At 48.9% G+C, this 26,334-nt stretch overlaps 1 protein-coding gene across 2 annotated transcripts; it reads left to right on the top strand.

Annotated features, from left to right (window-relative positions):
- Positions 1–70: 70 nt before the first annotated feature.
- Positions 71–25,199, top strand: DVL3 (dishevelled segment polarity protein 3). Of its 2 annotated transcripts, none has more exons than XM_072640464.1 (16): positions 71–374; positions 7,572–7,641; positions 8,275–8,396; positions 8,579–8,688; positions 8,975–9,110; positions 9,317–9,410; positions 9,520–9,589; positions 10,898–11,037; positions 11,245–11,321; positions 11,735–11,847; positions 12,212–12,361; positions 13,102–13,233; positions 13,386–13,553; positions 22,455–22,673; positions 22,772–23,176; positions 24,464–25,199. In XM_072640464.1, exons 1-16 carry the CDS (start codon positions 214–216, stop codon positions 24,493–24,495), a joined length of 2,199 nt encoding a protein of 732 aa, XP_072496565.1. In that variant the 5' UTR covers positions 71–213; the 3' UTR covers positions 24,496–25,199. The 2 variants fall into 2 exon arrangements, with proteins under 2 accessions (XP_072496565.1, XP_072496564.1); XM_072640463.1 differs by having other exon boundaries at positions 77–374; positions 11,735–11,802.
- Positions 25,200–26,334: the final 1,135 nt, after the last annotated feature.

Raw genomic sequence — 26,334 nt, 5'->3', positions numbered from 1 at the left:
CCGGAAGAGGCACCAAAGCCAGGGAGATTGGGAGAGCGGAAGCTGGAGAGGGGGGAGGCGGGGAGGCGGCCGGGCGGCGCTGGGACCCGGGGGCGGCCGCAGAACAAGGGAGCCGCTGCCGCCGCGGCCCGGAGAGCGAGCCGCCGAGCGCAGCGCCGCGCAGGCATCGGAGCCCAGCGCTCCGGCCGGGTCCGAGGCCAGGGCGCCGGGACCATGGGGGAGACCAAGATCATCTACCACCTGGACGGCCAGGAGACGCCGTACCTGGTGAAGCTGCCCCTGCCCGCCGAGCGCGTCACCCTGGCCGACTTCAAGGGCGTCCTGCAGCGGCCCACCTACAAGTTCTTCTTCAAGTCTATGGACGACGACTTCGGGTGAGCGTGGGCGCCGAGCGGGGAGCCCGGGGGCAGGACAGCGCCGAGGGGCCTCCGCCCAGGCCTGGCCCGGGGGGTGGGGGGGGCGGTGCCCACCGGGCACCCGTGCCAGCTGGCTGCCAGGAGCAAAACTTCGGGCTGGTGGGCGGTGCCGCCGCCACCGCACCCCCAAAGTGGCGGCTCTTTGGGGTCCCAGGGTCAGGTCCGCGGGTCTCGGGGGCTCCTCCTCTCCAGGCTGCTCGGAGCCCTAAGGGGCGGGAGCCACCGGCGAGGAGGATCTCTTTTCTCCGGGAGGCCCGGCCGGGGCTCTCCCCCTTTCCCCTTCGGGGCCTACACTCTTGCTCTAAGCCAGCCCCAATGCCCAGCATGGGGTGGGGGGGGATTTAGAAGAGAGACTTTCCCTTTAAGAGGGGATGGAATGTTGGAGCGAATGTTGCTGCAGCCGGAAGGTTTTGTAGCAGCTGGCCTGGAGAGGCCCCCCTTTCCCTCCTCCCCCTCCCCCCCAGCTCCCCTGGGAATGGGGGAGGGGCTCCCACTCAATCTGGCAGGAGAAGGGACTGGGGGCTAGGCTAGGAGGCCCCGTGGGGGTGGCCTGATAGGCTGCCTCCTCCGCTCCCCCCGTCCCCAAGTCTGGTTCTCTCCTTTCTCCACCCGGGTCCTGCTTTGTGGAAGGGAAGACCTCGAATTATGGGGAGGGGGTCATTCACCGTCCAGCCAGCTTCTTCTTCCAGGCTGGCCCATCCCTTCGAACAGAGAGAATCACTGGAGATGATAATACATGTAAAGTGCTTGGCCGGATCTGCAGATGTCAGCTCCCAGTATTACGGTCCTGCCCTGGCCCAGGAGGTCTCCATTTCTTACCCCTCCAGTTCTCTTGACCCAGGCAGCAAGAGGAGCCAGCAAAGAGGGCACCTGGGAGAAGACAGCAGGGTCAGGACCTTCAGTGGAGTTTGACTAATTTGGCCACATAGACATTGAATTCACCAAACATTGATTAGGTGCCTACTGTCTGCCTGATACTAGGAAAACAAAGAAAAAAGGAGCCTGCCCCTGTCCTCAAGGGGCTTCTGTTCTGCTCTATAGAACGGCAGACAGTAAATGGTACAGATGCCTAAATATGTGAGGTCACTTGAGAAATTGAGGAAGGTCTTCAGCAGGTTAGATGGGATCCAGTAGGATGAATTCATGGGAAAGCATGAATGGATTGAGATTTGCATTAGTGGAGGAGCCAAGTGAATCAGTTAGTTCATGGATATGTTGGAGGGTTCTTGAGGAGGGATTCAGGAAGGCTTTACTGGAAGAACTTACTCTGAAAGGAGAGAAGAGTTTTAAAAGAGAAGAGGGAGGAGGGCATCTTAGAGATGGGGATAATTTGGACAAAAGCCCAGAGGTAGGAAATGGAGCTCGTAGGCCAGCTTGGTTGGTATGTAGTAGACAAGAAGGAGGGTAGCATTAAAGTCAAGATGAGGAGTTTGTCTTTTATTCTAATGGCAAGGGAAGGCTCATGAAGGTTTGTCATCATTGATTGGATTTGTGTTTTGGGGAACATGATTTTAGCACCTGCATGGGAAGGGAAGGCTCATGAAGGTTTGTCATCATTGATTGGATTTGTGTTTTGGGGAACATGATTTTAGCACCTGCATGGGATGACTAGGAAAGTGGGAGACAAAGATGATGAGGGCCTTTTGAGCGGGATTTTAAAAAAAGGGGGGGGACTGTTGTGGGAGATTTAGAGGTGGAATTGACTGGATATGTCCTAAAAGGAAGAGGGAAGATGGAGGCTGAATGTGAGCTAACCACACTGGGGGTGTAGAGGAATGGTAGAATCCTCAACAGAAAGAGGGAAGTTTGGGGAAGGGGAAGGCTTTGAAACACCAACTGGACTTCCAGGGTGACATGTCCCCATTGTTGATGGACACAATTTGTAGGAAAGAAGCCAAAGAGGAAAATGAGGAGTGGATGGAAGATGGAGTAGTGGAAGTGGATGAAGAGATATATTGACGTGTGCTCTAGGGAAGCCAGCTAAGGGACTCTATGGGGCTTGAGTCTGGGGGCGCTTCTGGGAATATAGGGCTAGGGTGGTCTGGGAGACCCTATCCTGATCCAAAAGACTTTTCTTGCCCACTCCCTCCCCCTACTTCCAAAGGATTCTTTGAATACTAGTAGGTACCAAGAGTGTCTTGAAAGTGAGACCAAGGGATCTTGAACTCGTGCTAGAGATCAGGAAGGACCTAGGGGCTGGTGGTGCTTTATTGGAAAATTTGGAGCTAAGATAGCAAACAGACTTAGGAAGATGACAGAAGAAGAAATGAAGATTAAAGGTGATGGTGATGAAGCAGGGGCTAGAAGGATGACAGGGAGTGGGGAGGTTCGTTAATAGCACAGTCAAGACCCTGGGGAGAAGGGAGTGAGGGCAGATCATCAGCCTTTCATGTTGGGGTAAGGAGAGGGGCTGTTCCCCATGTCCAAGGATTCCCAAGTCCTCTCTTGTCCTGCTTAAAGCTCCCAGCCCACTCATTTTCTGTGAGCACATCTGAGCCTCCTGTTAGACTATCAGCTCCTTGAGGATAAGGATGTTATCACTTCATCTCCACACTTAAAAAACTTGCCAAATCTCACCATATTCCTTCCAGTCTAGAAATCTCTTTACTAGTTGTGTGACTATGGACAAGTGCTAGACTTAGGGTCAAGGTTCAGATTCTGCCTCCAACACTTTCTAGCTGTATGACCATGAGCATACCCTTTCACTTCCATTTGCCTCAGTTTCTCACATGCAAATTAATTATTTTCATCTCTCATGATAATAAAAAGCAGCTTCTCTGTGGGATGTGCAAGACAAGGAGACTCACTCTGTCCCTGTCCTTGAAAAAACCTGGGGGAAAAATTGAAATTGAAAATCCTGGGTGGCAAATCCAGTTCCGTAGTCACATGAAGACGTAGGTTCAAGTTATACATCCTGACTTTGTGACCTTGGACAAGTCACTTAATTGCAGTGCCCCAGACCCCTCTCTAAACCTATAAATAATAGAGCTGTTAGAAATCTGCACTGGTGGAAGGAGTTCTCTCACCTGGGAGTTCCTGACATCGATGAAATCACTAGCTGCAGCAAAAATTTGGGAAAAAATGGCTACTGTTGGTTTGGTATTTTAAGGTTTACAAAGCTTTTTTCCTACCTAATATCATTTGGTCTTCAGAACAGCCCTGTGAGGTCAGGACCATGGGCGTTTGCCCCATTTCCTGGATGAGGAAGCAGATATAGAGAGGTTGTGTGATTTGTACATGGTCACCCAGGTAGGGAGAGTCAGAGGCAGAATCTGATCCCAAGTCTAGCACTCTGCCTACTGTACCACACTGCCTACTCACAGAGTCTAGCAAGCCAGCTAATGGAAAGCACTGGGGAAATCTTAAGGCACCAAGTAAATGTAATTTTTTTTACTGGACCAGTGTAGAGAACATCCAGGTGAGGAAATTCGCTCCACTCATTAAGATATTTGCACCTGGGAGTCTTAGAGAGTTTCTTGGGGCACTAGAAGGCTATACCTTACCCAGGGATCCCAGGCAGTATGACTCCTCGCCCAGCTGTCCATCAGCTCTGCCGCACTGATTGATGGTGACCCTGATGTGTGTCATCTCCCCCCCCACACACAGAGTCTCCTCACACTCCTTGTACCCACACTGTCCTTTGGTGTGGGGGGATGGCTTCCTGAGGGCAAGCCAAAGAAACTGGATTTGGGGTGGAGAACAGCTGCTGGGCATGAGGACAGATGGCTAGATGTCAAGAAGGATCTGAGAGACTGAAACTCAGAAAAGCATATGCTAAAAAAGCTGAATTTGAAAGCTCATATCCCCCACAGCTCTTAGCAGCATTAACCCTGAGCCTCAGTTCCCTGAACCACAGCATGGTAGAAGTGATCTCTGAAGACCCTCCTGAGTCAGATGTTCTCTGTAGTTCTGTGACAAGAGCCTGACTGTGGGCAGTGTGGAGAGAGGTGGGAATCTCAGCCGATGCTTTGGGAGGAATTGGTGGGGTTTTGAAATGCTGAGAACAGGACACATTTATTCAGCATAGGCCCACGTTGGGTGCTCAGTAAATATTTGTCAAGTGAATGGAATGGAGTGACTAGTCCTGTGCTAGGCATTATGGGGCACACACAGGAAGGAAGGAGACTCCCTGCTTCCCTGACTTTGAGAAACCCCTAATCGGGGAAATAAGAGGTGTCTATTTGAAAATGTGGGGGCAGCCCTAGTTCTGTGGGGATAGATGCCACAGCAATCCTAGAGTGTTAGACAGAGCTGGAAGGGCCCTTCATTTTATAGTCAGTGACAAAGATTTATCAAGCACCTAATCTGTGCTACCTACCTATGTACTTACTACACACGTACTAGGTACAGTGCTAAGCATGGGAGATACAAAAAGAGGCAAAAGACAGTCCCTACCCTCAAGGAGCTCACTTCTGATGGAGGGGATGATGTTCAAATGACTCCAAACAAGCTATCGCAGACTGGATAAATTAGAGGTGATCAACAGAGGCAACAGACATAGATTAAGGGGGATCAGAAAAAGCTTCTTGGGATTTTATCTAGAACTTAAAGGAAGCCAGGAATGGGAGATGAGGAAGGAGAGCATTCTAGGCATGGGGCACAGCCAGGGGAAATGCCTGGAGGCTGAAGATGGAGTATCTTGTTTGAGGAATAGCCAAGAAGCAGAGTCATTGCATCTCAAATTATGTGAAGGGGAGACTGGAAAATAGGAAGAGACCAGGTTATGAATGCCCTGAGGAGGAAACTGAGGTCCAGAGAAAGGAGGGAATTTAAAGCCCTTCTTTTCAGAAAGGTGACCAGATACCCTGAGAGATTCTTTGGCTCCTCAGCTTCCACTGAGTCAGTGATGATGGTAGCTGCTGACATTCACAAATTGATTTAAGGTTTGCAAAACACTTGGCATCCGCGATCTCATTTGACCCCCTCCACAGCCCTGTGACGTTGGTGTGATTCTCCCCCTTTTAAAAATGGGGAAACAGGTTCAGAGAGTAGCCTGCCTGGGGTCTCATAGCTAGTAAGTGTCTGAGGCAGGATTTGAACCTGTCTTCCTGACTCAACATTTCCACTATGGGGCTCCAGTGAGCCCCAGGAAAGTTGGAACTGGGAACTCAGGAGCCCTTAGAGATGCTCTGGTCTGTCCCTTTTCTTTACTTTGTCTCCTTTGGCACAGGAGGCCAAATGCCCCAGCGTCCTTCCCATCTCGTTGAGGGACCCTCCCCCAGCCCTCCCTCAGCCTCTGTCTTCTAGTTCTTTCTTCCTCCTCTTTGCATGGCCCTGCCCAAGAGCCTGAGAAAGGGTGCCTTGGACCACCTTAGTCGGTTAGGACAAAGAGGGACTCTGCGGGGGTTGGGGATCGGCTCATTCCACAAACTTGGCTGAGACGCCAGGAATGTGAGAGTCATAGGCGGCCAAGTACATTTCTTCCTCCGACCAAGAGCAGCTCCCACTTCGAGGGGAAACTGGGTTGTCCTTGCTTTCCCTCCACACTCTTTCTCTCACTCTACATTGTCTCTTTCCCTTCCCTCCACTCTCCTTATCTGTATGCCAGACCTTGAACCCTCCAGATACCTGCCACCCACCTTCCACTCGACCCACTCTTGAGCCCTCAGTTCCCATCTCCCTGAGTCACTTGGGAGGGTCAGGAGTGCTCAGACTTCCATTGCCCTATACTCTCCAAACCCTGGCTCCCATCATCCCTGCGTTGATCCTGTATGTTCTCCCACATCCTGCCTGGCTGGAACCCACAGCCAGAATTTCCAGCTCATTCATTCAGTCGTGAACCAATATTTATTAAGCATGTCCTGTGTGCCAGGCACTGCACTGGGAACTGAGAATACAAGAACAAGACAGTCCCTGCTGACAAATAGCTTATCTTCTTCTGGGGAAAATAGCAAATATTTCCAAATAAATAAATACAGAGTACATACTAAGTACTTTTGTGATCATTGGAAAAGGGGAAAGGTCCAGTGAGCACTTTTTCTCTATGTGTTTCCACATTGGAAATAATCATAGGCAAAAATTTGGGTTAGCATCTTGCTTCTGAGATATATAAAATTTAAATATGTGTGTGTATATATGTATATGTGTGTCTGTGTTGTATGACACACACGTGCGCATACACATACACACACACACACACACACGCAAAGCCTATGTGACCCTGAGCAAATCATTTCACTTTATTGATTCCCTGGAGTCCAGCTTGTGTTTCTCAAAAAGTGATCCAGAGAACCGTGGGGGTCCCTGAGACTCCTTCAGGGAATCTGTGAGGTCAAAACGATTAATAATAATTCTTGTTGAATTGTATTCAACTCTTTGTGACCCCATGGACCATAATATCCATGGGTTTTTTTCTTGGCAAAGATATAGGAGTGATTTTGCCATTTCCTTTTCCAGGTCATTTTTATAGATGAGGAAACTGAGGCAAACAGTGTTAAGTGACTTGCCCAGGGTCACACAGGTAGGGTCTGAGGCAGATTTGAACTCGGGTCTTCCTGATTCCAGACCCAGCACTCTGTCTACTTTATCACCTCGGCCCCAAATAATGATTCTAAGATCACATTTAATATTGATAATTATGACCCACACGTGGGGTCATTTATTCATTTATGAGAGTATAAAAGAGGTCCTGAGATCAAAAATTTGGCAAATGCTGCTCGACCCAGTTGACCCAGCCTGAGTTTCAGAGGAGGCACTGCCTTGCATTGGGGGCTGGAGTTTCCTGTCCAGGAGCTCCCTATATCAGGGAAGCCAGGGGCCCTTTGCCTAGTCCCGAGGCTTGCCCCTTTGGTTTGGCTTCAGGTTTGGGGCTGGGGAGGAGGGACCAAAAGGAAGGGGAAGATGTGACAGGGCTGGCAAAGAGATAACAGAGGATATCTGGGAGCAGGTGGTGGCTGGCATGAGGGGGAGGCAGAGAGGTCCAGCTGGAGAGCCATCCTGGGATATCAGTTGCCTGTGTTTGAAAAAAGGCAGTTGAAAGAATTGGGAATACTTAAATTGGAGAAAAGATGACAGAATGGGTGGGTGAGAAGAGGAGTGCTTGCTGCCTTCTGCCATTTGACAAGCTGACTCCGGGCAGAGGGAGAAGTGGGCAGATGGAGGCTTTATTCCAAGAAGTGGTTGCCCCTGGCTAACTGGCCTCCTCATTGCCTTCAGGGTGGTTAAGGAAGAGATCTCTGATGACAACGCAAGGCTCCCGTGTTTCAATGGCCGGGTGGTGTCCTGGGTAAGGAGCTGAGGCCCCAGCCTTCCCTTCCCCGTGACTGTCATATCCCTTTCTACTCTTCTCTCTTCCAACCTAAGATGGAGCACTCCTTTCTCACACGAGCTCCCTGGTGTTGGAGGAAGGTGGCCATGACTGGGTGTAGGGGATCCCGGCTGGTCCTCTGGGATCAGCATCTTCCCTGTCTGAATTGGATCGCTTATTCTGCAGGCATGGTTGGGAGAAGGGGAGAGGGTCAAGGACCTCCTATGGGTACAAGATATCTTCTTGGCTAGGCCTCTTCAAGCCTCTGGTGACCTTTGCTTCAACTCCCTGGGCCTGTCCCCTTTAATCTGCCCTGTCTCATTCACCTTCCCAAACCATTTCATTGAAATTAAACCTGAGTGGGGCCTTATAAACCATCTAGTCTCTTGCCCCAGTTTTACAGATGAGGAAACTGAGGCCCTGAGTGCCTTGCCCAGGGTCTCATAGGCACTCAAAAAAAGCCATGATTCAAACCCAGCTCTTCTCCAAATGTAGTGCCATGCCGTCTTATTGCCCAAACCTCCAACCTGCCAACTGGCCCCATTTTATCCTCTGTCCACCAAAAAATCACCTGACTTCTCTCTCACTTCCATGGTCTTGCTCTACACTTAGCTGGTGTCAGCAGAGGGCTCACACCCAGAGCCTGGCTCCTTCTGCCCTGACAATCCTTCCGAGCTGCCACCCCCTATGGAACGCACGGGTGGCATTGGTGACTCCCGACCTCCCTCCTTCCAGTGAGTACAGAGAAGATGGGGAGGAGGGAGGAAGGATACCCCGTGGGAAAAGAGTTGATGGGAAAGAAAGTAATCGAACTTCCAGCTAGTGGGAGAGGAGACTGACCTTCCTCTGGCCAGGCCTGAAAATGGGAGTGTGTCTCTGCTCCCATCCCCCAATGTGGGTCCCTCTCCCCCTGCAGCCCTCACACTGGTGGGGGGAGCCAGGAGAACCTGGACAATGACACTGAGACTGATTCCCTGGTGTCTGCGCAGCAGGAGCGGCCCCGACGGAGGGATGGGCCAGAACACGGTGCGTACCCCTTGAACCCCAACCCCTGACCCCTCTGCCCAGCCCATAGGCTTGTCGATTCAGAGCTTTGTCCACTTCCCTCTGAGAGGCCGAGCGATTTGCATTAGGTCACATGTGCAGTTCTGCACCAGCATATAGACTGGGATTCTTATGTTTCCCAGAATGCACCACTCTGCCTCCCAGAGACCCTGCCCAGCCTCTCCCCTTCTTGCTCCTGCTTGACCTGGAAGCTGGGTTTCCCGCACTGATTTACTATGCTGCCCCTCCCCTGCCCCCACCTCCATAGTGGCCCGGATAAATGGCACAGCCAAAGGTGAGCGGAGGAGGGAGCCTGGGGGTTACGACAGCTCTTCCACCCTCATGAGCAGTGAGCTGGAAACCACGAGTTTCTTCGACTCTGACGAGGATGATTCTACCAGCAGGTGGGCCCAGAGAGGAGGGCTTCAGGTGGGGCTGGGGGCCCCAGGGATAGCAGGAGGTTTCAGAGGACACTGTGGGGATGGACTGTGGGCCCTCCAGGTTCAGCAATTCCAGGGGGTAGAGGGGGCCCCAGGAGCCCAAAGGATAGCAGGAGGATTCAGAGCCTTGGTAGTGGGGACACTATGGGGATGGACTATGGAACCCCCAGGTTCAGCAGCTCCACAGAACAGAGCAGTGCATCCCGCCTCATGAGGAGACACAAGCGGCGTCGGCGGAAACAGAAGGTGGCCCGGATCGAGCGGGTATGTGCCTGGCCCTGGGCTGAGCTGAGGACAAGGACCTCTTTGGCCCTGTGGGAGGGGATGGGGGGGCCTGTCTGCTTCCCCTTCTCATGGGCTTCTTCTCTTACAGTCCTCATCTTTCAGCAGCATCACTGATTCCACAATGTCCCTCAACATTATCACTGTCACGCTCAACATGGGTGAGTAAGCCCACTTCCCTTTCTATCCGCATCATCACAAGCTTTCAGCTACCTTCCCTTGCCCTCCATATCTCTCCTCTTAGCCAGGTTCTGAATCCTGCCCCCACCCCTTACCTTTTCTTGGGAAAGCCAGCCAGTCCAACCCCAGCACCCCACCAAGGGCCTCTGGGGAGGGGCCAGCCTTCCTGCTTTTAGACAGCTCCCAGTATCAGGTAGTTGTCCCTTGTCTTAAGCCTCCACTTAACTGTCTCCCTTGCCCCTGTCCTGTCCGCTGAGACCTGTTCTCCTGCTTTCCCCTGCCCTCACATCACAGCTGTGATCCTGACCCTCTGTGGCCCACCTCTACTCAGAGTCTTCATGTACCCAGGACTTTCTACCCTCCCTCCTGTGCTAATGACTCAAGAACATCTGGCCTCCTTGGAACATGATCTAGGGGCCTTCAGAGGCAGCTAGTCCAACCTGTACCTGAATAGGAGACCCCTCTGTGTTAACTGCCTAGGCTTCTGATCTCTAGGCTAAATTTCCCAGTCCTCCAAGTCATCCTCAGGTGGTCAGGTCTCTGGTCTGTCATTTTGCTGGACACCCTCCCCCACACACTGTCTAGCTGGTCAATACCTTTCTGGAAATGGGCTGCCCCAGATGGGGTCAGGCCAAGGTGGATGTGTATGGTGTATTATAGATCAGTATCATGCCCCACCTCTGGAGTCCAAGGATCTGGATTCAAAATCCTCACCTGTCAAAGGAAGGGATTGTACTAGATGGCTCTGAGATCCCTGCCAGCCTTAATCCTAGGATCCTAAAATCCTATGAAAAACTTTCTAACGTTAGAGCTATCTCCCCAGTCACTGCCTCACTGCCATTGAGTTTAATCAGAGTTAATGATAACTAACATCTGTATAGGTTTTTTACATTATATATGAATGTGTCTGTGTATATATATCTTATATATCTTCATATATGTGTGTATGCGTGTGAGAATATGTGTGTATCTTATATATCTTCTCATTCAAATGTCACAACCATCCTGGGAGCTATGTGCTATTATTGTCTCCAATTTACAGAAGAGGAAACTGAGGTAGTCAGAGGTTAAGTGATTTGCCCAAAGTCACACAGCTACTAAGCAACTGAGGCCTGATTTGAACTGGCCTCAGTTCTTCTTAAATCCAGGCCCAACCTTCTGCCCATTGTGCTATCTAATTAGCTACCCAGAGGCTGGGTGACCTCTGTTATCCATGTTATTGGGAGGTCAGAATTATGACTCTGTCTTTTTGTACGATCCTGTCTCTCCCTCTATCCCCATCCTGACAGAGAAATACAACTTCCTGGGCATCTCCATTGTGGGTCAGAGCAATGAACGGGGTGATGGGGGCATCTACATTGGCTCCATCATGAAGGGTGGAGCCGTGGCTGCTGATGGACGGATTGAGCCGGGGGACATGCTCCTACAGGTGCCCACACATTCCCTGACCACCGAGGGGATCTTGCATCCCTATTCCTTGAAGCCTGGGGTTTCCTGGTCACAACTCCCTCCTTTCTGAGTAGGAACCCCCCTGCCTGATTATTTGAGATGAATCTGGGGTGGGAGATGGGGGAAGGAAGAGGGGAATCTAACCATAGGCTCAACTCTCTTCCCTTCCTATGCTTTCATCCTCCAGGTAAATGACATCAATTTTGAGAACATGAGTAATGATGATGCTGTCCGAGTACTTCGAGAAATCGTGCACAAACCAGGGTATGAAGTGGGAGGGAAGGGAGAGGGGGCATAACTGGGACTGAGGGAGAGAAGGCATTCGTTCATTTGGCAGGTCAGTGACACAGGTCATTGTAGAATTACAGACCTAGAAGCTGACAGGGACCTTAGAGACCAGCTAGTCCCACCCATTCATTTTACAGAGGAGGAAACTAAGGCAAACAGAGGTTAAGTGATGTGCTTAAGGTAAACAAGTAAGTGCTAGAGGCAAGACTTGAATCCAGGTTCCATGTCTTCAAACCTAGCACTCCCACTGCCAAAAAGGATACTCTCTGGGGATCAGGGAAGGGTTTGTAACCTGTTACCAACTGGGAGAAGGGAAAGTATGCATGTTGGAAAGAGAGAGAGAGGAAGGATCTTACACTTAACCCTGACCCCTTGCCTCTTGCTTGCAGGCCCATCACCCTGACAGTGGCCAAATGCTGGGATCCCAGCCCCCGAGGCTGCTTCACCCTGCCCAGGAGTAAGTGGATGGGGGAGTCGTCCCTAAAGCTGGTGCCTGGCACATGTGAGCCCCTGTCTCTCCTACCTCCTGCATCTGCCACCCCTCAGGGTGTCATTCCCACACCCCTGGGGGACAGCTTATTCTCAGGCCGAACCATAGGCAGAGCAAGAGAGAGAGGGGCAGAAACAGCCCTTCAGATCCCTAAGACCTTTGGTGGAAAAGGACTGTAGGGTGGAGTCCAACTGCTCCCACTTTATAGAGGAGATCCTGAGGCCCAGAGAAGGGAAATGACTATGCCAGAGTCACCTTCATTCTCTCCCATCTTCTTTACCTTGGCCATTGTCCCAGGCTTTGGGAGCTGGGGAGAAGAAGCAGGAGCTGGTGACTTGTGGCCAACAGTTACTACCTGTATCTCACCCCTCCCCAGGTGAGCCGATTCGCCCCATTGACCCTGCAGCCTGGGTATCCCACACAGCAGCGATGACAGGTGCCTTTCCAGCCTATGGCATGAGCCCCTCCCTCAGCACCATCACATCTACCAGCTCCTCCATCGCCAGCTCCATCCCTGACACTGAGCGTGAGTGCCTGCCTGCCCTCCCATTCTTTTCCTCCTCAGAACAGGGAATGTGAGGGAAGCATCCTCCCCAAGTGAGGAAGGAGGGAGGGCAGGGTGCAAAGGAAGATGAGAGAGCAGTACTGAGCCTCGAGTTCTGAGGATAGAAGGGGTCAGGGGGCAACCAGCCTGGGGGCTCTCCAGCTGTCTCAGAGTCATTGACCTCTGGCATCCCTAACCTCATTGTTTGCCTTTCTCAAGGCCAAGGTCAAAGAATATAGACTTAGAACTGGAAGGGGCCTCAAGGGCCCTTCCAGTGCAAGACCTGTTTTACAGATGAAGAAACTGTGGCCCAGGGAGCCGAAGTAACTTACCCAAAGTCACACAGGGAATCAGTGGTAGAGCCAAGATTGTTTCCATGATTTATGGATCCCTAGAACCTAGCAGAGAGCCTGACACATAGTTGATACTGAGTAATTTCTTGTTGAATTTAACTGAAATATGGAAGGTAGAAGGTCAACAATATTACTCCTTTCTGTTCTATTCCACTTAGAACAAAGACTTTCAGAGTTAGAATGGACCTTAGGGGCCATCTTAGCATTCCAACCACCTCGTTTCACAGATGACAAAACAGTGAGAGAAAGAGAGATTCCTCAAGTTCTCGCAGATGGAAAGTAGCTGGGGCAGAATGTGAACCCAAGTCCTCTTGACTCCAGAGTCAGTGGTTCTTTCTGCCTCCCACTGCTTTGTCTCTGCCCCCCCAGGCCTCGATGACTTTCACCTGTCCATCCACAGCGACATGGCCACCATAGTTAAAGCCATGGCTTCCCCTGAGTCTGGGCTAGAGGTCCGAGACCGTATGTGGCTCAAGATCACCATTCCCAACGCCTTCATTGGTAAGCTTCATCATCCACACAGCACCTGAGATACTGATGATTCCCACTGAGGTGAAGCCAACTTCAGGCTGAGATCCTGGGGTGAGGTGGGCTTGAGCTGGGGGCAAGGACCTTCTCCCTGCCAGCCTCTCAAGAAGTTGGGTTGCCTTCAGGTTCAGATGTAGTGGACTGGTTGTACCACAATGTGGAGGGCTTCACGGACCGGCGCGAGGCCCGGAAATACGCCAGCAACCTGCTGAAAGCCGGCTTCATCCGTCACACGGTCAACAAGATCACTTTCTCAGAGCAGTGCTATTATATCTTCGGTGACCTCTGTGGCAGTAAGTGCTTCTCCACCCTCCCTCCCTCAGTGCTTTATCCTACCCCCCACTCCTACCTTCCCTGTCACTGGAAAAATCATAAGCTGATAAACCGAGGGGTTGTGTGCGTATGTGTGTGCATATGCATGTGCGTGTGTGTGTGTGTGTGTGTGTGTGTGTGTGTGTGTGTGTCCTACTTGGCATGATGGGGATTAGACTAGTTGGATTCTGAGGCTGCTCTAAATCTCTGATCTTATGACCCTCCCTAGGCCTCAATTTCCTCATCTGTAAAACAAATGGGTCTGACTAGTGGTCTTCTGAGGTGCCTGCCAATTCTTGAATTCAGAACCTATGAATTTATACTCACCTAAATCCTACTTTGGAAGCAGTCATACATGTATTAAGCATGCAGAATTAAAATATGCATGAATGAGTCTGGGGAAACATTCATTCAGAGACAAACATGAAAACTAGGGGCCAGAAGTCATGAACATTTGTCTCAAGTCAGAGAACTACTTGGCACAAAGAACTTTTTGTCAGTTGCATTGACAAGAAGCTGCTCACAGGTAAAGGTAAAGAAGGGAAATGACCTACGTTAAGGTTTACAGGAGCTAGATGATAGTTGTATTTTTGCCGAGGAAAGTGGACACTACCATGTCTCAGGGATGGAACTCCAGGGTTAGTCTTGGAAAATTAACTTGAACTTGGAATAGAGCTAGCTTTCAAGTATTTTTCAATCATGTCTGACTCTTTGTGATCCAATTTTGGGGGGTTTTTCTTGGCAAAAACACTGGAGTAGTTTACCATTCCCTTCTCTAGCTCATTTTACAGATGAGGAAACTGAAGCAAAAATGGTTAAGTGACTTTTCCAGGGTCACACGATTACTCTAAGTTTCTGAACTTGGGAATATGAGTCTTCCTTCCTGACTCCAGGTTCAGCACTCTATGTATACACTGTGCCACCAACTGATCCCAATGGATCTAGAAAAATCTCATACAAGATTTACTGTATTATTTATTGAATTTCACCTGATAAGTAATTGAGATTGTAAAGTAACTCTAGGATCATAGATTTAAAGGCATCTCATCCAATCCCCTCATTTTACAGATCAGGAAAATAAGTCCCAGGGAGGGGAAGTGATTTAAGAATCCTTCAATTGTAAGTTGAAAGCTGGCATAGACCTGTGAAGTCATAGACCTTTTCATTTCACAAAGGAAGAAACTGAGGCCCAGAAAATTCATAGACCAGAAGCTGGGATATAACTTAAATGCCATTTGGTAAAACCCTCTCATTTTCTTGATAAGGAAACTGAGGCCCAGAAAGGTGAAGTCATTGGGTCAGTAAGCACTTATTAAGCACCTGCTCTGTGCCAGGCCCTATGCTAAGAAATGAGGATACAAAGAAAGACAAAAGGCATTCCCTGCCCTTCAGGAGCTCACAGTCTAACAAGGGAGACAACATGGAAACAGTTATGTACCAAGTAGATATATACAGGGTAAATTAGAGATAATCAACACCGGATATGGCACTAAGATTAGGGATGACTGAGAAAAGCCTCTTATAGAAGATGGAGTTTTAGCTGGGACTAGAAGGAAGCCAGGAGGTAGAGGTGAGGAAGGAGATGCTACAGAGGTGACATAGACAAGAGATGCTGCAGAGGTGAAACGGACAAGAGATGCGGCAGAGGTGAAACGGGCAAGAGATGCGGCAGAGGTGAAACGGGCAAGAGATAGGTGAAACGGGCAAGAGATGCGGCAGAGGTGAAACGGGCAAGAGATGCGGCAGAGGTGAAACGGGCAAGAGATGCTGCAGAGGTGAGATCAACAGGACTGAACCATAGATTGGATACTGGGACCTGAGCAGATTGTAAGATAATGAGGAGCTCAGGGTGACCCCTAGGTTGCAGGCTTGAGTGACTGGGAGAATGTGGTGTCCTGCACAGTAATAGAAAAATTTAGAGGAGTGGAGAGTTTGGGGGGAAAGATACTGAGTTCAGTTTTAGAGGATTAGCTTTGGTTGGTTGTCCTTAGTTCTAGAAGAGGACCAAAATGACATCACCATGATAAAGTCAAGTTTCAATGTGTCTGACTGTGGCTGATCAGACCAATATGTGCTCGGAATGCTCTACCACAGATTGAGCACAGATAGTCTGTGTGAACATTTGGGGTGGATACTCCAAATTTATGCATCCTACGTTTCCTTTTTGCTATTTCAATTCTCCTTTGCTCACAGAGCACAGCACTCTTTCTGATGGGAGCAGGCACAGAAAGGTAGGCCCCCAAATATGAATAAGGTTTTCAAACTGGTAGAGTCATGCTGAGGGGTCCTGTGCCAGTGTCTCCCATGTCGCACAATCAAATCCAAAGTTCTTGAGATAGATCTTGAGAGTGTCCTTGTATCACTTCTTCTGACCACCATTTGATTGATCACCTGCCCCATGTGAGTTCTCCATAAAAATAGTCTTTGGCAAGCATACCTTTTGCTTTTGAAAAACATGGCCAGCCCATCGGAGTTGGACTCTTTAAAGTATAGTAGGAATGCTTGGCAGTTTAGTTTGAGCAAGGACCTCAGTGTTTGGTACCTTATCCTGCCAGGATGTTTAGGGATGTCCAATAGGCAGTTGAAGTTGTGAGTCTGGACATGATGAGAGAGGTTAAGAGTGGCTAAGTGTATCTGAGAATTATCAGCATAGAATTCATAGGAGCTGATGAGATCAAAAGTAAGATAATATAGTGGGAGAAATGGGAATGAGTTAGATGAAGATACAGTGAAGGAGACAGAAGGAGTGATCAGAGAGACAGACGGAAAACCAGGAAGAGAGGGATGTCCCAAAAACCTGAAGAGAAGAGAGTACCAAGGAGGAGGGGTAATTGACAGTGTCAGAGGCTACAGATGAGACGAAGGATGAGAACTGAGAAAAGACCACTGGATTTGGCAATTAAGAGGCCACTGGTAACTTTAGAGAGGGCAGTTTTGGTTGAATGCTGAGGTTGGAAGCAGGACTATGTAGAGTTAAGAGAGTGAGATCAGAGGAAATGGAGGCACCCTTTGTAGACAGTCTTCTTGGGAAGTTTAGTCACAAAAGGCAGGAGAGATATGAGGTGATAGAGGGGATGGATGGATCAGCTGAAGGTTTGGGAGGGATGGGGGAGACATGGTCATGTTTCAGTCAGTCAGTCAACAAACATTTTTTATTATTATTTATTTTGAGTTTTCAACATTCATTTCCACAAGATTTTGAGTTCCAAAATTTCTCCCCATCTCTCCCCCACCCCAAAACACTGTGCATTCTGATTACCCCTTCCCCCAATCTGCCCTCCCTTCTATCACACCCCTCCCTTCCCTTACCCCCATCTTCTCTCTTTTCCTGTAAGGGAAGATAGATTTCTATACCCCATTTCTTATTTCTTATTACCCAGTTGCATGTAAAAACAGTTCTCAACATTCTTTTCTAAAACTTTGAGTTGCAACTCCTCTCCCTTCCTCCCTCCCCATCCATCCCCACTGAGAAGGCAAGCAATTCAATATAGGCTATATATGCGTAGTTTTGCAAAAGACTTCCGTAATAGTCATTTTGTGAAAGACTAACTATATTTCCCTCCATCCTTTCCTGTCCCCCATCTATTCTATTCTCTCTTTTGACTTTGTTCCTCCCCTAAAGTGTTTATTTCTAATTTCTCCCTCCTCCCCTTTGCCCTCCTTTCTATCATCCCCTTCACCCCACTTATCCCCTTCACCCCTATTTTCCTGTAATGTAAGATAGATTTGCATCCCAAATTGAGTGTGCATATTGTTCCCTCTTTAAGCCAAATGTGTTGAGACTAAGCTTCACTTTTTGCCTCTCACCTCCCCCCTTTTCCCCTCCATTGGAAAAGCTTTTTGTTGCCCCTTTTATGAGAGATAATTTACCCCATTCCATTTCTCCCTTTCTTCTCCCAATATATTCCTCTCTCACTCCTTAATTTTATTTTTTTAGATATCATCTCTTCCTATTCAACTCACCCTGTGCCCTCTGTCTATATATGTGTGTATAATCCCTCCAACTACCCAAATACTGAGAAAAGTTTCAAGAGTTACAAATATTATCTTTCCATGTAGGAATGTAAACAGTTCAACTTTAGTAATTCCCTTTTGATTTCTCTTTCCTGTTTACCTTTTCATGCTTCTCTTGATTCTTGTGTTTGAAAGTCAAATTTTCTATTCAGCTCTGGTTTTTACATCAAGAATGCTTGAAAGTCCTCTATTTCACTGAATGACCATTTTTTCCCTTGAAGTATTATACTCAGTTGTGCTGGGTAGGTCATTCTTGGTTTTAATCCTAGTTTCTTTGACTTCTGGAGTATCATATTCCAAGCCCTCCAATTCCTTAATGTAGAAGCTGCTAGATCTTGTGCTATCCTGATTATAGTTCTACAGTACTTGAATTATTTCTTTCTGGCTGCTTGCAATATTTTCTCCTTGATCTGGGAACTCTGGAATTTGGCTACAATATTCTTAGGAGTTTTTGTTTTGGGATCTCTTTCAGGAGGTGATCAGTGGATTCCCTCAATATCTATTTTGCCCTCTGGTTCTAGAACATCAGTGCAGTTTTCCTTGAAAAGTTCATGCAAGATGATGTCTAGGCTCTTTTTTTTGATCATGGCTTTCAGGTAGACCAATAATTTTTAAATTGTCTCTCCTGGATTTATTTTCCAGATCAGTTGTTTGTCAGTTGTTTTTACAATGATATATTTCACATTGTCTTCTATTTTTTCATTCTTTTGGTTTGTTTTGTAATTTCTTGGTTTCTCATAAAGTCATTAGCTTTTATCTGCTACATTCTAATTTTTAAAGAATTATTTTCTTCAGTGAGCTTTTGATCCTCCTTTTCCATTTGGTTAATTCTGTTTTTTAAAGCATTTTTCTCCTCATTGGCTTTTTGGATCTCTTTTGCCATTTGGGTTAGTCTATTTTTGATGGTGTTATTTTCTTCAGCATTTTTTTGTATCTCCTTTAGCAAACTGTTGACTTGCTTTTCATGATTTTCTTGCATCTCTCTCATTTCCCTTCCCAATTTTTCCTCCACCTCTCTTACTTGATTTTCAAAATCCTTTTTGAGCTCTTCTATGGCCTGAGACTATTATATATTTATTTTGGAGGTTTTGGATGCAGAGGTCTTGACTTTTATGTCTTCCTCTAATGGTAAGCATTGTTCTTCCTCACCCAAAAAGATGGAAGAAAATACCTGTTCATCAAGAAAGTAACCTTCTATAGTCTTATTTTTTTTTCCCTCTTTTGGGCATTTTCCCAGCCAGTTACTTGACTTTTGAGTCCTTTGTCAAGAGGAGAGTATACTGTAGGGACCTGTAAGTTCTCAGTTCCTCCAAAGTGGCACAATCAAGGAAGATGAGTTTACTCCTGTCCAGGCCTGTGCTCTGGTCTGGGAGCAACCACAAGCTTTTCTGCCCAGGATCTTCAAGTAGAATTCCCTCTCCATAGTCACCACCAGCTCCACCAGCCAGTGCTCCTCCTCACCCCAGGACTGCCACTCAGGGCTGAGATCCAGATCAGCAGCTCTATTCCCCCAGGGTCTTTAGGCAGAGGGCTCCAAAAATGGGTGCTGGGGCCGCCTGGGGCTGGGTCTAGGGCAGGACCTTGCTCCCTTCTCACCCAGGTGAAAGAACTTTCTCACTGACCTTTGAAGCTGCCTTTGGCATTTGTGGGTTGAGTAGTCTGGGTACCACAGGTGATTCCACACTCTGGATCCTGCTCCAGTCCTGTCCCTGCCACGCTGCATAGCCAAGGCTGGGCAGTGCTCCACTCCAAGCCCAGTGTGATAGACCTTTTCTGTCAGCCTTCCAGGATGTCTTGGGCTGGAAATCTTTCACTCTGTTGTTTTGTGGCTTCTGCTGCTCTAAAATTTGTTTAGAGTCATTTTTTACAGGTATTTTATGGGCTATGGGGGGAGAGCTTCTACAGGTCTGTCCTTCTACTCTACCATCTTGGCTCCTCCCCTTATGATCTTCAACAAACATTTATTAAGCATATGCTCTATGCAAGGCACTGGGCTAAGTGCTAGGAATATAGAGGTTTGTAGGCCAATAGGGAAGCAACTAGAAAACAAATGGAGACTGAGTATGAATGAGAGAGGAGATAATCTGAAAGGGGATCACTTGTGCACATAGAGAGGATGGCTTTGGCAAGGAGAAGGACTTCCTTGTCATGTGAGACAGGGATGAAGGAGGAGATATTAACAGAAGGCATCTGAGTGATATGAGATGAGGAAGAGGGGAGAAGATGGACCTCACATCAAAGGGCCTCAATTTTTTCAGTAAAATACAATTCAAAGTCCTCAGCTGAGAAAGTAAGGAGAAACCATGAAATGAAGAGAGATGAGAAGTTTTAGAAGAACTGCTAGGATAAGTGGGAAAGTGAGTTGAATGAGAGGATGTAAAGTGATTGCCTTGCCACAGTGAGGGCCCATATGTAACATAATTTTGTAGTGGACTCAGTTAGGACAGTTTCATGATTTTCTCTAGTAATATGTGAACAGGAGCAAAGACAGCTGATATTTGGGGTGATGCAAGACTGAAGCTTGGAGGGGCAACATTGGTAAGAGGATGAGGGGGCAAGAGACTTAGAAAAGATCAGTGTGGCTTTGAACTGCTTCACCAAGAAGTCAGTTCAGGGAAGAGAGGAGAGTATAGCCAGTGCAGTAGTGATGATGGTAATGTTCCTAAAGAGTATAGATGACCATGTATGTCACCCCCTACTTGATAAACTTCAGTGGCTCCCTGTCACCTCCAGAAACAAATACAAAATGCCATGTTTGGCCTTTGAAGTCCTTCATAGCCCAGCCCCCTCCTACCTTCCCCATCTTCTTACACTTTACTCTCTGACCCTCCTCACCAGCCACCATGGACTGTGTCATCTAGTGATATTAGCCTCCTAGCTCTTTTATGAACAAGACACTCGATTCTCCAACTCCAGGCATTTTTCAGGCATACCTCCCTCCTCATCTCTATCTCCTGCTCAATACAAATACATAATTTTTTTTAAGTTCCTGGACCCCTTATACTCAATAATCATCCCTAAATTTTGGGAACTGAGAATCCAAGAACTTTAAATTGGAGCTGGAAAGTACATTCAAGGTCATGTACCCCTTCTTTTTACAGATGGGGAAACTGAAGCCCAGAGAGGGAGAAAAGGGTCCTGTCAACAGTCACACAGATAGTTGAGTAAATTTGTAGGATTTAGAGCTGGGAGGGACCTGTGAAATTATATTGTCCAACCTCTTATATTTTATAAATAGGAAGCTGAAGCCTAGAGAGTTTATGTGACTTGTCCAAGGTCACATAGGCAGGAAGTGACAGAAACAAGGATTTGAACTCAAATCCCATTACCCCAAATGCAGTGGGGAAGGGTAATTCAGTTTGGGGGGCAGACTTAGTCCAAGCCTTTCTTCTTCAGGGATGTCTCCCTAGATCATTAAGTCAGTCAGTCAACATTTATTTAAGGGTTCTAGAGCTTGAAGTTGCCTCAGAGGCCTCTAGTCTAATCCCTTCTAATTCTCATCCCTTCATTTTACAGTTGAGGAAACTGAGGTAGGAAGCATCAAAGCAGGGTTTGAACATAAGTCCTCTGACTCCATTGCCTTAACTATTGCACCGTCTGTCAAGGAGCGGTGACTCTGAGCTTGTCTGTTTGTTGCTGTGGGACAGTTTCCATAGGAGAGGAAGAGGGCATCCTCATTGTAAGTGCTTGTTAAGTTCTATGTGCTGGACATTGTGCTAAATCCTAGGGATACAAAGAGGCAAAAAGCAAGCCTTGCCCTGACGGTGCTTGGTGCTTACGTTCCCACGGGGAAACAATGGGTAGAATATCTAGCTAGATAAAAGACATAGACAGAGTACATAAAGATAACCCAGAGGGGAAGGCATTAGCATCTGAGGGCTTGTATGGGGGCTTACTGAGGCCCCTGGATTGTGGCAAGAGAGCCAGGTTTGGAGTCTGAGCAGGTCGGGTTGAGTTCCAACTTCGCCACTTAGCACGTTGCATCTTTGGGGCACAGTTTCCTTATCTGTAAAATAAAGGAGTTGTCTGGTTGACCTCTGAGGATCCTTCTATTTCTATGTCTTTCATACTTTTTTTTTTGGACACGGTCATTGCAAGACTTCATTTTGCTAAACCACATACGTTTGTACCAGGGCATGGTTTTTCTTGCTTTCTCAGTGGAGTGTGAGGAGGTAGGGAAGAAAAGCAGTGGGAGGGGGGCAAAGGAAGACTTTTTTGAGTAAAAGATTTTTAATTTAAAAGATTTTAAAATAAATTGAAATTTTTATTTTGAAATGTCTAAAAAAAAAAGTTGTCTTTAAAAAAAGACAACTCTAGATCTTTGGTGGCACAGTCAATAGAGTTCTGGGCCTAGAGTCAGGAAGGCTTGAGTTCAAATCTGACCTCAGATTCTTACTAGGTGTGTGACCCTGGGCAAATCACTTAATCCTGTTTGCCTCAGTTTTCTCATCTGTAAAATGAGCTGGAGAAGAAAATTACAAATTCCTCTGGTATCTTTACCAAGAAAAAAACAAAAAAGAGTCATGAAGAGTCAAACACAAATGAAAAATGACTTTAAAGATCTTTGATCCAAAGACATTTAACCTCCCTGGGTCTCAGTTTCCTCAAATGTTAAATAAGACAGTTATATTAGATGGCCTCTGAGGTCCTCTCCAGCTCTAGAGCTGAGTCATATGCATTGTCTGACTTGTCTAGAGTATACACAATCAGGCAGGAAATGTGATGTGGAGGCGCAGCTTTGAAGGCCATGCTGTAGAGAGGTCACCTGGAAGCTGTTGAAGGCCTTGGAGCTGAGACGTGGGTGAGAGAGACAGAGGCAGCAGTGGGGGCTAGCACCTAAAGCTCACTCTCTTGGTTTTCCTTTGCAGACATGGCTAACTTGTCCCTGCATGACCAGGACGGCTCCAGTGGGGCCTCGGACCAAGACACGCTGGCTCCTCTCCCACACCCAGGGGCTGCGCCATGGCCCATGGCTTTCCCTTACCAGTACCCACCCCCCCCACATCCCTATAACCCCCACCCTGGCTTCCCTGAGCCAGGGTATAGCTACGGTGGTGGGGGCAGTGCGGGCAGCCAACACAGTGAAGGTAAGCTGCCCCTGGGCCCTGAAATGGTCAGTGAGGCCTGGCAGGGGCTCCTTCCTATAATCAGACCCTCACCCTTTCCATTCCCATGCCTCCATTAGGTAGCCGGAGCAGTGGTTCCAACCGCAGCGGCAGTGACCGGCGGAAGGAAAAGGACCCGAAGGCCGGGGACTCCAAGTCAGGGGGCAGTGGAAGCGAGTCAGACCACACGAGCCGAAGCAGCCTAAGGCGGGAGCGAGCCCCCAGCGAGCGCTCTGGGCCAGCCGCCAGCGAGCACAGTGTCCGCAGCCACCACTCACTGGCCCACAGCCTCCGCAGCCACCACACACACCAGTCCTACGGGCCCCCGGGGGTGCCCCCGCTGTACGGTCCACCCATGCTGATGATGCCCCCTCCGCCTGCTGCCATGGGTCCCCCCGGAGCCCCCCCAGGCCGAGACCTGGCCTCGGTGCCCCCAGAACTGACCGCCAGCAGACAGTCCTTCCGCATGGCCATGGGAAATCCCAGTGAGTTCTTTGTGGATGTGATGTAAGCGGTTCCCATCCCTTCTCTGGCCCCGTCCCATCCCCCAGGCCCCCGGGCTGGTGCCATCACCAGTCAGTTCTTTTTACTTGTCTGGTAACTAAACAAAGGGAAATAAACTAAAGTGAACTAAACTGGGGGGTTGACCACTGGTGGGGGGAGGGGCGAGGGGCAGAGGGGCATCCTCAGGGCTGCCGCTGCTGCCTCTGCAACCTCAGGCCTCTAACCCACCTCCAGCCACTGCCTCCTGTCCCTGGTTGTTCCCTCAGCTGCTTGCTCACCCCCTAACCATCACCCCAGGGTTCCTCCAGTCTCTTCAGGGAAACCCAGCTCCCTCCTGTCCCCTGCATCCCCACCAGGATCACATGCTCAGGATTCCTTGTGGGAAGGGCACTCTCTTCTCTCCCCAATCACAACAACTCAAGTGCTGGCTCAGCTCTGTGAATGCCACATCACTGGGTGCCACACGCTGACCCTGGCAACCTCACAGAGACACATATACCAGTTTACAGAGTGTACACACACACACACACATACACGTACACACACATGCACACACGAAGATACTGGCAGCCTCACAGAGCACACACGCACATACACACACACACACACTGAGACACACAGATAGACACAAAAATATACCCACCTACAGAGGTGTATGCAAACACATATACAGAGACATAGATATACACATGGGGAGATACACACACACCCCTAGACACACACTGGGCAGACAGATAAACATACCTACTCCAACAGTCACAAGCTGCCTGGTACAGCCATGCCTACATACTGGCATTGCTGGACACACACACACACCCACAGGCAGCCTGAGACAGACATGCTAACTCTTCCAGATGAGCTGCCTTAGACACAGACACAGGAAGGCACAGACTGACCCTGCCAGAAACCCAGAAGGCATGGCCAACCCCTCCCTTGCTTCCTGGGCCCTCCCCCAGCACAGGGTGCAGTCCCTTTCTTCCTTCCCTCCCCCAGTCCTGCCTGCAGCCTTGACCCTCAACATCCTGGATCTGCTGCCATCCTCACTAACCTTCCCTAGACCCATGGAGCTTCCTGCTCTCCCCCTACCCTGGGTGGACCTGATGGGCAGTGATGCCCTGGATGGGGCCCAGCCCTCCCATCTAACAGTCTGCTGCTACCAATGCCCGTGTACTGGTTGCTGCCATCCCCATAACCCCACTAACTAGCAAGGCCTCTCTCCCCTGGGCCTTAAATGTGTCTTTTCTTTCTTTGTTTCCTCCTCAACCAAGCCAAGAATTTCGGGCTTTTTGACTTTCTCTGAGCACCCAGCGTGGGGAGGCCCCGATCCTGAGGAGACCAGGAGTCCCGCCACTCCTGCTGCAGCCACACTTGTAGCCCCTCAGTGATCCCTGAAGATGTCCTGTCCTACCACCCTATGCCCCCCATGGTCCCCAACAGGATCTCAGGGTCACGCCCCCCACTCATCCCAAGATGGGTCGCACATCTCAGCCTCTTGCAGAGACTGGCTGATGCTCAAGGGTACCCTATCTTGGAGACTCTCCTCTCCAGGGCCTAGACAATTTTTACATGTGACTCTGACCCAGGGCTGGTCCCCTCCACTACACTCTGTTTATGTTCTCTTATGCTACGGGGCTGGCCCTGATCCACTCCTCCCTTCTCCTGCCCCCCCATCCCCAATTCAGCCTCTGATGAACCCCCTGACATCCTCACTCCCCTCCTTTATATGCATCCCTCAAATCACCTTTCCTTCCCTGAGCCAGCCAATAAGTTTCTGATTTTTTCCTTCTTACTCCCCAGAGGCCTTCCTTTCTGCATCCCCAGAGCCCCCTGGAGAGCCTTCTCAGGTTCCCCTGTAGCCTCCCTGCTACAGAGCAGGGCCCAAGAGCCCATTGGCCAGCTAGACTTAGGCTGTCCCCTGGGGTCTCTGGCCCTTTCCCACTTTCAAGTTCTTTCAATATGTATGAATCTTGGTCATTTCGCCAATAAACGCTCCCAGGTACCACAGTTGATGCCCTCCCAGTGAACAGCATGGGTGCTATGGCTTGAGTCTCTGGGACCAGCACAGACAGATGAGGAAAGTGGGAGACCCCGAGACATTCATCCCATAAGTCTTCACTCTAGACGCTGTTTCAGCCTCCTATGCATGAGAATACCCAAATGAATGCAACAGCCAGTGAGTGAGGGAGTGAACACATAGTATTTATTAAGTACTTTTGGTGCTTAGGATACAAACACAAAATGAAGTCAGTCTCTGACCTCAAGGAGGTTACATGTTAGAAGAAGGCACATATAGGGGAACAGGGACCCTAAGAACCTTGGAGTCGCCAAGAAGGCGCCACATACAGACATCACAGTGCAACAGAACCAAGGGAATCCTGAATGGAATTCTGAGTAAGAGATACCATCCTTTCAATGGAGATCATCAGAGGAGGCTGCCCAGAAATGGCAGCCTGAGCTGGGCCTTCCAGGATGCCTTTGGGCCGGTGGAGATGTGGGGGAAGGGCAGTTCACCTGGAACATACAGCCCAGAAGGAAGAAAGGTTCAGGGTGGATTTGGAAACTGGCCTTCATTGGGCCAGAATGTGCCTGTCTCTGATTTCATCTTCCATCAGCAGCCTCCACCATTCCCCGTCTCCCATGCTGAAAACTGTGGGTTATTCCTAATGTTAAATCATGGGGTAGGGGATAGGTCACTGAACTTGGAATCCCACAGTGGACATTGGCTAGCTATGTGACCCTGGGCCAGCCATTTAACCCCTGTCTGCCTTACTTTTCTCATCTGTAACATGAAGGGACTTGACTAGCTTTATGTTCCTTCCAGCTTTGAATCTATGATCCTATGACTGTACACCTTCCCCTCACATCCAATTCAAGTCTCATCAAATCCATGGTCACACTTTCTCCCAGCTGTCCCCCTCTCCTTATTCCCCCTGTCCCCACCCTAGTCAAGCCCACATTACCTCTGCCTGCCTTCTTTCCTTTAGGGGATGACAGCATCATCTTTTTCAAACATAAGTCAGGCCCTCTCACCTCTCTACTCACACCTCTCCCATGGCTCCCTATTGCCAATTGAGTCCAGCTTACCTGGCATTCAAGATTCCCCCTAAGAGTTGGTGTCACCCCAACTTCCCTCCCCCCA

The sequence above is a fragment of the Notamacropus eugenii genome, chromosome 2, assembly GCF_028372415.1.
Source record: "Notamacropus eugenii isolate mMacEug1 chromosome 2, mMacEug1.pri_v2, whole genome shotgun sequence".
Taxonomy (NCBI): Eukaryota; Metazoa; Chordata; class Mammalia; order Diprotodontia; family Macropodidae; genus Notamacropus; species Notamacropus eugenii.
The sequence above is the reverse complement of the archived record's forward strand: the minus strand, read 5'-3'. Positions and strand labels throughout refer to the sequence as shown.

Bases quoted from the DNA above. Each gene is read 5' to 3' on its own strand.
- DVL3 (XM_072640464.1), top strand. From the start codon at position 214: ATGGGGGAGACCAAGATCATCTACCACCTGGACGGCCAGGAGACGCCG. The intron at 9,111-9,316 runs GTGGGCCCAGAG...TGGAACCCCCAG, and splicing joins GAGGATGATTCTACCAGCAG to GTTCAGCAGCTCCACAGAAC. The intron at 11,038-11,244 runs GTGCCCACACAT...TTCATCCTCCAG, and splicing joins CGGGGGACATGCTCCTACAG to GTAAATGACATCAATTTTGA.